Source organism: Solea senegalensis, linkage group LG1, assembly GCF_019176455.1.
Source record: "Solea senegalensis isolate Sse05_10M linkage group LG1, IFAPA_SoseM_1, whole genome shotgun sequence".
Classification (NCBI taxonomy): domain Eukaryota; kingdom Metazoa; phylum Chordata; class Actinopteri; order Pleuronectiformes; family Soleidae; genus Solea; species Solea senegalensis.
The window spans coordinates 16,947,363-16,960,185 of record NC_058021.1 but is presented as its reverse complement, the minus strand read 5'-3'; the positions used below and the strand labels follow the sequence as shown (position 1 = coordinate 16,960,185).

Below are 12,823 nucleotides of genomic sequence, written 5' to 3'. Positions count from 1 at the left end.
AAAATCACGAGGCTCACAAATTGCTGCATACAGTATGAACTGGAGGCAGAGGAGAGCAGGGTGACAGCAGAAGGAGAACATAAAGAGCTCTTACTGTAGCTTGCTAACACAACGAGGTGGAGTGTCGTTATCTAACAACGGCTGGAACCGCACTGATTGACTCAAACCGGCTCCACTACCACTGGACAGATGTGATTGTGATCAGTTCGCTCATGCCTCAGGCGCCTTAACCTCTGCATAACTCAGAGAACATGCATTCATTTATGTCTATAATATAATACTGCCTGATTTTAATAGATATGGGATTATTTAATAAATCGTGGTCACTCAGATCACTTCATGCAGGTGTATAGGATGTAGGTGTTATCGCTGTTATGCTATGCTAAGCATATATTAACTGTTCTAATGATGTGGGCATATGTTAAGGCTTCTAAATACCCCGTGTGTCTGTTTGTCACGTTACTTTAAGAAATGCCATGAGGTAAATGGCAATAATTGATCCTAGGTGTTATTGGAAAGGTTGCTTAACGGGAGAACAGACGATAGATAGAGGACAGCAAACCACGTTAGTTAGAAACATGTCAGCTTGATCCAGTTGATAAAAAACAAAACAAAATAAAAAAACAACTTTACATTATCTTTTGATCTGTGCATGTGCTATTATACACAAATGGTGCATTTGAAAAAATGTGTGAGAACAAACCAGAAACCCTCATAAAGAGCACTCACAGGCACTAATCATAAGGGGAAATGAAACACAGAAAAAAAGAGAGAGAAAAAAATCCCTAGCTAAATGTCAGATGGTGCTAATAAGGGGAGCTTTTTATTCTTTGTTGACCTGGTGTGTGCAGCAGGTGTGTGTGTGTGTGTATGTGTGTGCGTGTGGATGTGCACTGCGAGAAAGAAAGTGATCTTTAATAAACATAAAAGGAAGGTACCAAAAAAGACAGTGTCCTTGGCCCACACATATTTATGTGTATATGTATTTATATATATACAGTATGTACATATTTATTTATGTATATATATATATATATATATATATATATATATATGTGTATGTATATATATATATATATATATATATATATATGTATATATATATATATATATATATATATATATATATATATATATATATATATACATACATCTGTCATTAAATGCTTAAATGTATATATAATGTATTACCCAGTTACAAACTGAATTGTAGCTGGGCAATATAAGCCTGATTTTCTTCATTTAAAACAAACATGTGTATGTGCGTGTGTGAAAAACTGCCAAATGGCATTATCTCTAAATGGTTAACCTGCTAGAATTAAAATCAGGTGGATTGATTTAATCACACATAATCACTCTCACTGCCTCTGTTTTCTATCTGCTGAGTGCTTATGCACCATCATGTGATTCTAGAGTCCATCTCTGACTGTGTGTGCGTCTGTGTGTGTGTGTGTGTGTGTGTGTGCGTGTACAAAAGTAGAATAGGACTTTGTCACACCATATCTGAGCTTTATGTACTTGGCATATAATTTTTTTGACAGTAGGAGGAGTCGTGATCATTTAAAGACCTCGAGAGATGTCCTCTCCTCCCAAACACCACCACCACCTCCACCACTTCCCACCACACCCACACACACCCACACTACCTCTTGGGGAAAAGAGATGAGGAGAGAGAGAGAGGAGAGAGAGAGAGAGAGAGAGAGAGAGAGAGAGAGAGAGAGAGAGAGAGAGAGAGGGAGAGAGTGAGAGAGAGAGAGCAGGAGGGGTGGAGGTAGTTGGAGTGAAGAAAAACAAATCAAGAGTCATAAGCTCCTTGAAATTAGCTTGTTGAGGTGAGAGAAGCGAGAGAGAGCAAGAACAACAATATCTACAACAGAGACAAGGGGGAGGAGGAGGACTTGAGGGAAATTCTCCAGCTTGGTGCCTGAAACGAGAAGTAGCGAGTCTTTGACAGGTCTCTCTGAGCACTAACTGGAGTCGCAGGACTACGTTCTCTTTTCTTTTCTTTTTTTCCCCTCTCCCCTTCCCTTCCCTCGCCTCACGAGGAGAGTTACACACATTCAAAACTGAAGCAAGACACGGCAACTGATAAGAGGCAAAGAAGAACAGGGAGTGCAGGGGGTGACGGCACGGTGCCACAGAGAGATGGAAGCAAACTCCAAGAAGCATCGCTTTAGAAAGGGTCGGAGTGCCACCTTCAGCATCGATGGCTTCAACATCACCATAGGTAAGGATGGGAAGGGAAGGCAGAGCACGAGAAGCGCTGAAGTGTGTTTGCATGTGAGCTGGATGCATTAAAGTGCTGTGTGTGTGTGTGTGAGCGAGCGTGAGGCTGATCACATCACATCTCAGCCGCTGCACAAGTCGACACATTAGTCCGTTCTGCTGAAAGTTGATGCTTGGCTCTGTCATGCAACTACACCATGGAAACAAGGGTGGAGGGGGGGTTCATACTTAAGCTGCGCGCACCTGACGTCATCCAGGATTTCATGCTATTGTCTTGACAACCAGAGTGTAGATAAACTTATGTGCTCCTTGGCTTGTTGTGTTTTTTTTTTTTCCCCTTTGTAGCTCTTGTGACAACTCATCGCACTAAGTGTTAAAGCACTGTGGAAAACAGAGGGATGTGTGGATGCTCTGTGCTGGAGACATAACTGGCAGTAGTTCACGAGAACTTGTTTGACAGCTTTGTTGTGTGTGACCAAGTTGTGATAATAAACAAAAATGTGCCGTCTGTCCAAAAGCCACTAATTTACCGTTTTATTGTGTAAAATAGAAACAGAATAGATACATATCTCTGTGTTAATAGTGGGCTGTTGACTAGTGGCTGTCTAATGATCAGTATTTTCTTAAAGGTCACTCCCACTGAGAGTGATCACGCTCCATGCATCTCACCTCACCTTTACAGAGCTTTTTTCCTGCTCCCTGTTTTTTGGCTTCACAGCCCACAACTTTACCGCTTTGGTTCACCACTCTCGTCGACCTTTGTTCTCTGATGTCGTAGGCAGCTGTTTTCAGCAAACACAAGCCCTGATACACCCACGCCACCGCACCGAACTGCTGTGAGCACATGATGATGATGAGAGTGTGAACATAGCGGAGCATTTCAGTAACTAAAGAGACAGACATTTTCCTCCTCAAGAGCTGCGGGAGACTGATTATAATGGCATCTTTTAAACGTAATATCCTGTAATCATATGGTTAGGAAATTTAAAGATGGGGTTTGTGATTTAGTTGTGATTTACCAATACAGTATTTTAGTTGTTCCTTTATCTGATAATGCAGGCATTTCCAAACTTAAGAGACCCTAACCTTAAATCACAACTCTGATTGACACACGAGACTAGGATCAACAATATATCACAGGTTCATGATAACAATACAAAACAATACAAAAAGAGACGGTTTATAGGACACAAAAACAGGTGTGTGGCGTTGAAGCATTATAAAAAAGAAATGACTTTGTATTTTCTCCGCTTGCATAGACACATCCAGTTACCTCTTAAAAAACCCTGCCTCAGTCACATGTGGCCGATATCATTGCCGATGTAGTACCCACAAGTATGGCAGTTGTCATGGTAACCCACGAGTGTCACAATCAATCGCTGGCGAGGCCAAGGTTTCAGTCCACACAGTGTTAAGCCAATCACCTCCTCTGAAGCGTGCCTGCTAAGCCGCGCTACTTCATTGCCTGACTGGACACCTTGTGTTTACTCCTCTATTTAGCAGGAAGCCTCAACTCTCAGCCTCTGCTGAGATTCCAGCTGAGATATTTGGTCTTGTGTAATCCTTGTTAGCTTTGTTATGCTGATGTCCAAACTCCAACAGCGAGGCCAATGTGTTCTGTTCTCTTCTGTTTTTTTCTTCCATCACACTTTTTCCACCCTTGTATTCGCTTTGTCATTTTGTCCAATCATAAACGATTTTTCAGTTTTGATCTTTCGGCAGACAGAGTCTGACTCTTTGTTAGTTTGTCTTTTGTGTCGTTGTGAAAGAGTTTATTTTAAATCTGCCAGTTTTGAACAAAGCATTGCTCTGTTGAAAACAAAACTTATAATTACTGACAAGCTTTTTGTACTTCTCTGTAAAGACTCTACATGCTGGACTTGTGATTCTTGGTCTTTTGCCGACTGAATCACTCCCCACCGTGTCCTTTACAAATAATATAACCAGGGTAAAAAAACAACAACGCTGTATTATATATTTGCTCTGAAATGTTCTTCATCCTCTAATGGCTAATGAAAAACAATGGTAATAAAGTGAGGACGGCAGGTTATTATGTGCAAAGGTACACCAGAGTGCATCTAAAACAAGCACATAATTAGTGATCATGACTCGCAGTGCCATTAATGATATTCGTCAGAACATTTGATGTAGAATTTTTATGTGGAGCTAATTAAGTTTAAAAAAAGAAGTGACACACATAAGTTGTTGACGAGGTTTTAATGATAGAAAAGCATCAAACCTCAGTGCTCTGTGAGTCTGCCTCTCTTGCTTAATGTTGGGGTAAACTGTCCCATTCAGATTTCCCTCAATCCTCATTTCCTTGTTGGTCCAACTAAGATTTTAAACAAGAATGCCTCACTGTGAACTCATGAAAACCATCGTCAGCTGAGCATTCATAAAACAATTTGCCACGTGGAAAAAAAAGAGCAGGGCTCTCTATTCCACTCCAGTGGAGCAAAAGCTATAAAGGAATGTGCACATGGACTAAACACATGTAATTGCTTTTAAAAAAAGCAAAACAATAGCATGACATTTGCAGCAGCAAAACAGAACGATGTTTTGGAAGAATGACACCTGACTCTGTCGCCACTTACTGGTCTGAGTTTACAGCACTTAAATCCTCTTAAAAATGACAGGATTTTAATTCAGGAGATGTAAATCCATAGTTGTCATGCTATGGTACATTGTTGAAAGCATGTTATTGTATCTTTAGTGATTTTATGGGAAACAGAATACAGTGTACACTTCGATTTAGTATCCCTGAGAACACAGAGCATTTCGGCTGCTTTTTTCCATTACTATGTTAAAATGTACAGTACATACAGAGGCTATAAGAATGTGCAATATTGAGTCTTTTATATCCTTTTTTTCAGCACAACCTAGACAATCTGATGAAAAAAATGTGTAATTTTCACCAACTATATAAACACATCTGAGCAAAAAGTACTCAAAATGTTTAAAGTCGGATTGAATTTGTGAAATTTGGAAATATGTCACAGTTCAAAGTTGACTTGGCTCGTTTTTATGAACAAAAAGAAAAGAAAAACGGTCTAATTTTGTGACCTCTGCACAATTATTGCTACTTTATTCACTACTAAAAATGTGATATGAAGTCAATAATAATTTTGACTCAACAACACATAAGAAGGCAAAACACATTTTTTAAAGCCTGAATATGTGACCTATAAACACGCACCCCAGGATGTCCATATAGTTGTGTATTATTCTGGCCATGTCACTTCTCTAACCTTATTCACAAAGTCATCTTACAATGAAACACACAACTTTTAATAAATATCACTGATGTCACTGGTTTGAACAAGTATACGTAACAAATCAATTTACAGAAAAAAAATATTGTGTCAGAAATCTGTATTTATTTTGTTCATTTATATTTCATTTTATGGTCTTTGACTTAATTCTCTTGAGTCTCAGTTCAAAAGTTAACTTCCCTCCAGGAACATCTTAAGTCTTGAATCAAATTTTCAGTTACTGATGGTTTAATTTGCTCCACATGCAAGAGTGTTGTTCTGAGTCCAAATGAAACATTATTTCTTACATCCATCACAGAAAGACGACGAGAAGCCCGTGTTTTCTGGCAATGGGAGAAATTCAGTCACACACGCATAAGTGAGTGGATGAAGGTGGATCATGAGGCCTTTTTATCACACAAGTGCCAAATGTCCACCAACAGATCATGATAGCGTCATCATGAGGAGGAGGAGGGTCCACCCACATCGAGCACAGCAAGCCAAAATTTATAAATGTGTAACTGCAGACTGAAATTATAATGACAAAGATTGTCGTGTTACGTGACATTTACCTAAAGGTCACTGCAACGTGCTCTGATGCTGTTTTTAAAAGTTCATTCATTAACATGAATAATAAAAATAACAACAAAAAAACAGAACTGAGAAACACAAAGACACAACTGCAAATACGTAGATGCTGAAGCAGAAGTTGAAGGGGAGGTCGTGAGTGTACATGATATGAAAGGAATATTTGAAAAGCGTTTCATCTCAGAGATCAACAGGCCGCGGTGAAAGGACGGCGCTCGGGGACGCCAAAGGTCACACGATCTTTCAGATATGGCAGTGGAAATCCACAGGTTGAGGAACTAAGCCGTGAGCCTGCAGATGTTCGTGTATACCATAGATTTAGTCCGACCGTGGGCCAGGTCAGGGTTCTCCGCGAGGACATTTAACACGTTCTATAAGTCGACTCACAAGGACACCTTCAAACACACATAAACATGTCACAGTTGAAAATATGAACACAACATTTCTACTGATCCCCTAAAAAGGAACTCTTTCTTGTTTAATTGTGTGGCCTCTGTATGACTCGGATGATATTTGTTGTAATTCCTTGAATTCTGGCTTCTCATTGTTCTGGGTGGTCACTTCCTGTTTTAATTTGTAGCATCCTTCCTCCTTCATGTACCTTGTCTAAAGCACCTCCTGTTTAATATTGAATTGTTTCCACCTTGTGTGCATCTGTTTACTTTACTTCCTGCTCTTGCATCATTCACACCAAATTCTAATTGTTGTCACCTGTGTCCCGTTATCTCCCCTTTGTTGGGTACAAAAAAAGATGCATTAGTTTCTTCCATTTGTTCCTGTATCTTCTTGGTAAGTATCCCATCATTTATTGATCTTTGTGTGTTTTTCAACTCCGTTTCTTTGACATTTCTCTCTTGTACTGAACCTGCTTTGACTCAGAAAACATGTAAACCTTGGTTTTAACCAGATATGTATAAAGTACTAGAGACCAAGACTTGAGTAAAAGTACAAGTACACACTATCAAAAAGTGAATTCAGCAGAAGTTGAAGTGTTTTTTAAGCACCACACTTAAGTGGAAGTCCTGAACGATTCAACATGTTTTGTACTTAAGTATTGCAAATAGTTTATTTTAAAATGTACTACTCAAGTACTGATAGTAAAAGTGGAAGCAGTATTATATTACGTCAGGAACCGTGGGTAGCTAGCTACTGAGCTAGCGCGTACTGATAGCTCAAGCTGCTTACGTACCTTGTTTCTCCAAATTTGAAGGTGACTTTTTGAAGGCCATTCTTTCACAAAAACGTTGCAGCACATGAAAAAAGTATCAAACTCATTGAAAATATGTAGTGAAGTTCGAGAAAAAATAAATACTCCAGTAAAGTACAGATATAGCATTTTAGTACTTAAGTACAGTATTGAAATAGCTCTTTGTTACTATACATCTCTGGTTTTAACAGCAATGAAGTGAGCACTGTCATGTTTTTTCAGTCCACTAAGCCATGAATTGGGAGCTTTTGACTCAGAGACAGTGGTCTACTCTGTAATTGTGCTGCACATGAATGGAATTACTTTCTTTTCACAGTCACCTTCAGTCCCTGTGAGAGGGATGTGACTACTTTCAGTCAATTAACCTGAACCCTGAAGCAATTCACTGAATCATGACTAAAACGAAGGAGTGTCATCATTTTGAATATATGTATATTATCTTCTTCCAACTTCACCTGATGATTTTGGCCCAAGCGGAATTCAGTGATCTTTTTATTATTATTGTTATTTTTTTTGGCTTGTTTAATTAGCTCAAGACAGAAAATAAACCTGAAGTTATGCTATAGAGATTCAAGTGGTTTTTAGTTAAAAGTGCTAACTATTCAATGCTGTTCTTAAACTAGTGTTTATGTACAAAAAGACATAAGCAATATCAACAACTGAAAATATTTAAAATGTGAATACTCCGATTAGAGCTGAAAATACACCATTGGTTTTAAATTCACACGGTTAACTGAGATGAAATGTGTGACAAAACTACCACATAGATGTGCAAAACTATCTCAAAGGCAAACACAACAACCACAAAGGCTCAAAGAAAACACAAAATGACCACAAAGGAGATGTCAATGTCAGTGCAGATGCAAAGAACAACCTCAAACCTGTCTCATATTTGAAGTCCTCTTTATTCCTGATTTTCTCACAGTCTAAACATTTGAGTAGACATCTAGTGGCTACAAAGGAAAATGCAGCATTCAACTGCAGGGTGGTGGTGAAGGATAAAGCTTGTCAAATCATTTATACTGGTAAGATTGAAGAAATAAAGGAGTGTGACATGTAATGTGTATAGCGTAATACTTAACAGACTTACTTATAAATGAAAGTCTCAGAATTGTATTATTACTATGGCGTCTGTGAACTGCAACAGAAATTGTGCTCACACAGTATTATTCGTAAACGGGTAAACATTTGTGTTTTTCTCAGTGGACAGTAGAGGTTGTCAGAATGACCTTCTGAGCTTTGACTCTCCACTCATCACCTTACTATTTTCACGTCTGTGTTATTTTGCCGTTGCTCTCAGGTTTGTCAACGGTGAGTTGTTTTTCCCCCATAGCAACGTTGTTTTGTGATCAACACACTGTGTGCTGTGGTAAGTGGGCAGAGATGCCAGCAGGGCGCGACTCTGAAGTGACGGCAGCAATTACAGTACTTTCACAGTCACTTAAATCACACTCAAGGGCCATTTTATATTAATGGAACAGTAAATTACATTTGTGGCTCTGCACAAGGTTCACCACCTCCTAGAAATGAGAAGACATAAAAACAACTTGGGGGTAAATAGATATGTGATAGATATGTGATTATCCATGTGAATGTGTGACCTGACCTGAATAAGTTCAGAAACACGCTGAGCGCTGGAAGAAAATGGGCGATAAATAAACAAACAAAAGGTTGATTTCATGTTTCAACCATGGCCTATAATTATTTACACTAATTCTGTCATCTCTATCTCTTTTCTTCCTCCAGTGGCAAATGAAGATGGAGAGAGCTCCACCAGACCTCAGGCCAGTTTTTCACGTAAGTTTAATGGTCATGAAGTCACCCTTCATCATTTGCCACCTTTTTTAAGTCATCCATTTTAAATCATTTCACCTTTCTGATCTGAATATGGAGTTACTTGTATAGAAGTTACAGTGGTAAAGACGTCCGCACAACTTCCAAGTAAAAATTAGATTTCATATTCACCATAATTTCAGTATGTTGCACATTCATGTACATAATACCTTGAAAATGGGATAAAAAAACTGGTCAATTATGTGATAATGGTTAAGAAAGGTTTATGAGTTACAGTGGTGGCACTGCACACACAGTGCATTACTTCTAAATGCAAACTAGCACTGACATCTAATATCCACATGGGGGCAGCATTATAAAGTCACTTAATGTAATTCTGTTCTCCCATCAAGTGAGAGGCTCTTAAAGTTAAAGTAGAATTTAAAGGAAGTGAATTTAAAAGACAATGCATTTCAGTCTTTATTCCTGGAAAAATGCCTGAAACCTTTTTTCCTCTCCTTTTCATTTGCAGGCTCTAAATCCCAGAGTGCCTTGTGGAATGCCATCACTGCCGGGATGGGGATCAAAGGCAAAGAGCAGAAGCCACCCCTGAACGACCCGCGAAGTCCCGAGGAGATTCTGGCCGACGAGCTTCCTGCAGCAGATGAACCAGAAGCCACAGAGAAAACGGCCATCAGGTTTGCTGCCATTACCAAAACCACAGAGAAATAGTGGCAGTCTGTCGTCTGTTAATTATGACGGAGTGAACCCGGTGTCAGCCAGCCAGCACTAGGACGATTGACAGCTTATGTCCTGCTCATTATCTTGCACAGGTGCAATTTGCATACTGTCGATATCCCTCCTCAGCAATTAACGGGGAAGAAACCAAGCAACACATACATTAAGGCCTTATTCTGCACAATATATCGGTCTTTACTCCAATTATTGTGGAGGTGTTCTCAAGATTAGAAGCTCTGCTTACTTTCTATGAAGAAAATAATCATCTGTCTGACATTTAGCATGACACACACACAAGTGCACATACACATACGATGCTAATTGCTATGTACAGCTGCTGACCTCAAGGGATATGGACATGATTGATTCCACCTTGATAACAGGGACTGCAAACCACCATTAACATAATTTGTTGTCACTTTTGGAATATTGAACGTCTTTTAAGGCCTGATTCCAATTAACCTTGATGGCTCTGGGGACCGGCACAAATGCCGCAGGTGGTAAGAAGGGATCGTTTGTCAGAGGATGCTAAAAATGCACCCAGTGCTCGATAACAACCTCTTGATTGTATGCATAATAGGCCAGGAGTTATGGCAAGCTTTAAGGTTTAAGCAAGCATTTATACAGTTTGTCTCACTGTGGCAACACATGCTTCTTCTCTGGTGTTTCTCTATGTTATCTCAAATTACAGTATACACGTGTTCTCATCCAGAATCCCCGTCTGAACACAGGTATGGTTTTCAACAATGGGGTACAAAGTAATTTTCCACTCAACTGGACACAACATGCTCCTTAGTTTAAAAGCCACAGCTTTGTTTTTAATAATGAAAACATAGCCGCTGCTGATGGATGCAGCTAAAAGAACCACTGACTTATTTCACTGGCTTTTGTCAAGACATAACTTCAGCTTTTAATCAGTGTGGGCGAACAAATGCCAAGCAAGATTTAGCATGAATGCATGCTGCTAAGTCTTTGGCAGATGCAGAAACAATTTGCATAAGTGTCTTCTGCCCTGCTAGGAAATGATTAATTTCAGTTATACCAGCAGTTTCAATTAAAGCTCCAGTGTGGAACACAGCTAGTGTCACTGAATGCCCCACCCATTTAGCCCACACCTCAGGTGAACCTGCAGGGTTTTAGGTTTTAGGTCCAAGTGTTCTCTTTCAACATTAGTTTTGCTATCTTACTACCTCACACCTCGCTCAGGTTTCAGAGAACCAGGGGTAAGTTCTCTTTCCACATTTGTTTCAGAGAACCTGGGTTAATTCCATAACATAAGGTCAGCTGCTGTCCTGCTTTCCCTCCATCAGTCATGATGTAAACTGTGTGGGGAAACAATGCTGAGACACAGAGAGTTGTGTGACACTAGGCTTAATCAGCATTGTGTGAGCTGTCACAGCCATTTGTTTTTAAAAAAAGTCAAACAATTTTATGTTAAAGTAATTTGGCTGGTAAAATACTGAATGTGGGGATTTTCAGGCATATGTGGCCTCTGAAGAACATCTCTATAGTCCTAGTTCTGCATTACTCTCACTGAAAAGACAGACGGCCTCTTCCTTGTTTCTTAAGGTCAGCTGAAGTCTCCGGCCAGGCCAGCGGTGGTTAATGGAGGGAGAATCCACAGGGAGTTGTATGGATCTACAACTGAATGACAAATGGCACAGGGCGATTAAATGACTGCAGACCTCAGAGTAATCCATAAAATTATGTAACCACCGTGTCACCTCCAAGGCCAGTGCTGGCCGTTATCCTCCAGGTGATAATAATTAGATTTTATTGGTGGATGGAGACTGATCACATGACGTGTAACCGCCTGAATGGTTGTGAGTGAGTTAGAGGACAGGAGGTAATAGTTGTCGATACCTGAGGTTAAATGGAGCTGAGAATCAGGTCGAGGTGATGAAGATGAGGTTTTGGATTGCAGTTTTCCACTCAGTCACACAGTTTACAAAACTGATTGACTTTGACTTTATTCAGTTGAGCTGAATGGCTGCCTAATACCTCAGATACACAGCGACTGTTGACATTGTTTTTGGATCACAGCTGCTGCTAAAATACCAAGTGCATGCCGTTACACGGGTGATAATATGAAACTAATGGTGTTTAAAAACACACTGACTCACTTGTGTGCTTAGTGTAAGCGTTTGGGATTGCCATTGCACATGGATTTTACATTCAAAAGGTTAAACCAACCATTTTATTCACAGTATTGATCGTTGCAGTAATACAGTTTTCTGTTATTCAGCATTAAGATGAATATTAGAAACACTTTATCAAATGTCCTCACACTGCAGCCTTTATTGTGGGGGAAAAAAAACATCAGGTACATTTGGAAACATCGTCAGTGATGAATCAGCTGATCAGACTCCAGTGTGTCCAGATGGCGGGCTGTTCTGACTCTTTTCTTCTAAACCATGGTCATCGTGACACCGTCTCTGCTGCCGCTGCATCAGTGTTTGTACAGATGACTCATCTTCCTCTACCTCAGTGCCCATTGTTTTGTTTTTTTTACTTGCTGTCAAAAGAACAGGCCGCAAATTGCCCCCCTGCCCTCCAACCTCCACCAGGAGGAGAGGTCGACCCACTTGGGTTTTTATGTGGCAGATGCTGATTTTAAGAAGTCAGAGCAGCCAATGGCGGATACAATATGCCCATTTATTTATTTTGGCTGATATTGTTTTTTTTTGCTCTTCATCTCATAAAATATAACAAATGATACACAAAATTGCTCCAGCTCCCCCTGCTACCCTCATATGGAGGATAAAGTGGTATAAAATTGATTGATAAATGCATGAAACAAGTTTTAGTGACCTGTCCTGGGTGTACCCCATGTGGAGGATAAAGTGGTAGAAAATGGATGGATTGATTTATACGCATTTCAAAGTTTATGAGAACAAAAACGCAGGAACTTGCTGTATACATACCAGCCAGCTAATGAATAATAATGTGCTGATAAAAAAGGAGTCTGATAAATCACATAATCGCTCTTCATCCAGTCTGCTGGCAGTTGTTAACTTGGAGAACTTCTTGTCTCTCGTGA

At 39.7% G+C, this 12,823-nt stretch overlaps 1 protein-coding gene across 3 annotated transcripts in view; it reads left to right on the top strand.

Moving 5' to 3' along the window:
* The window catches only part of pde1cb (phosphodiesterase 1C, calmodulin-dependent b), a 91,147-nt gene that overhangs the window by 9,596 nt on the left and 68,728 nt on the right, over positions 1 to 12,823 (top strand). For 2 of the 3 annotated variants that reach the window (XM_044019068.1, XM_044019058.1), the window contains exons 2-3: positions 9,019 to 9,069; positions 9,578 to 9,743. In XM_044019068.1, coding sequence (XP_043875003.1) covers positions 9,019 to 9,069; positions 9,578 to 9,743 — 217 coding nt within the window. Of the gene's footprint in view, positions 1 to 1,788; positions 2,228 to 9,018; positions 9,070 to 9,577; positions 9,744 to 12,823 lie in introns of those variants that run through there. The other variant, XM_044019078.1, reaches the window with a different exon arrangement.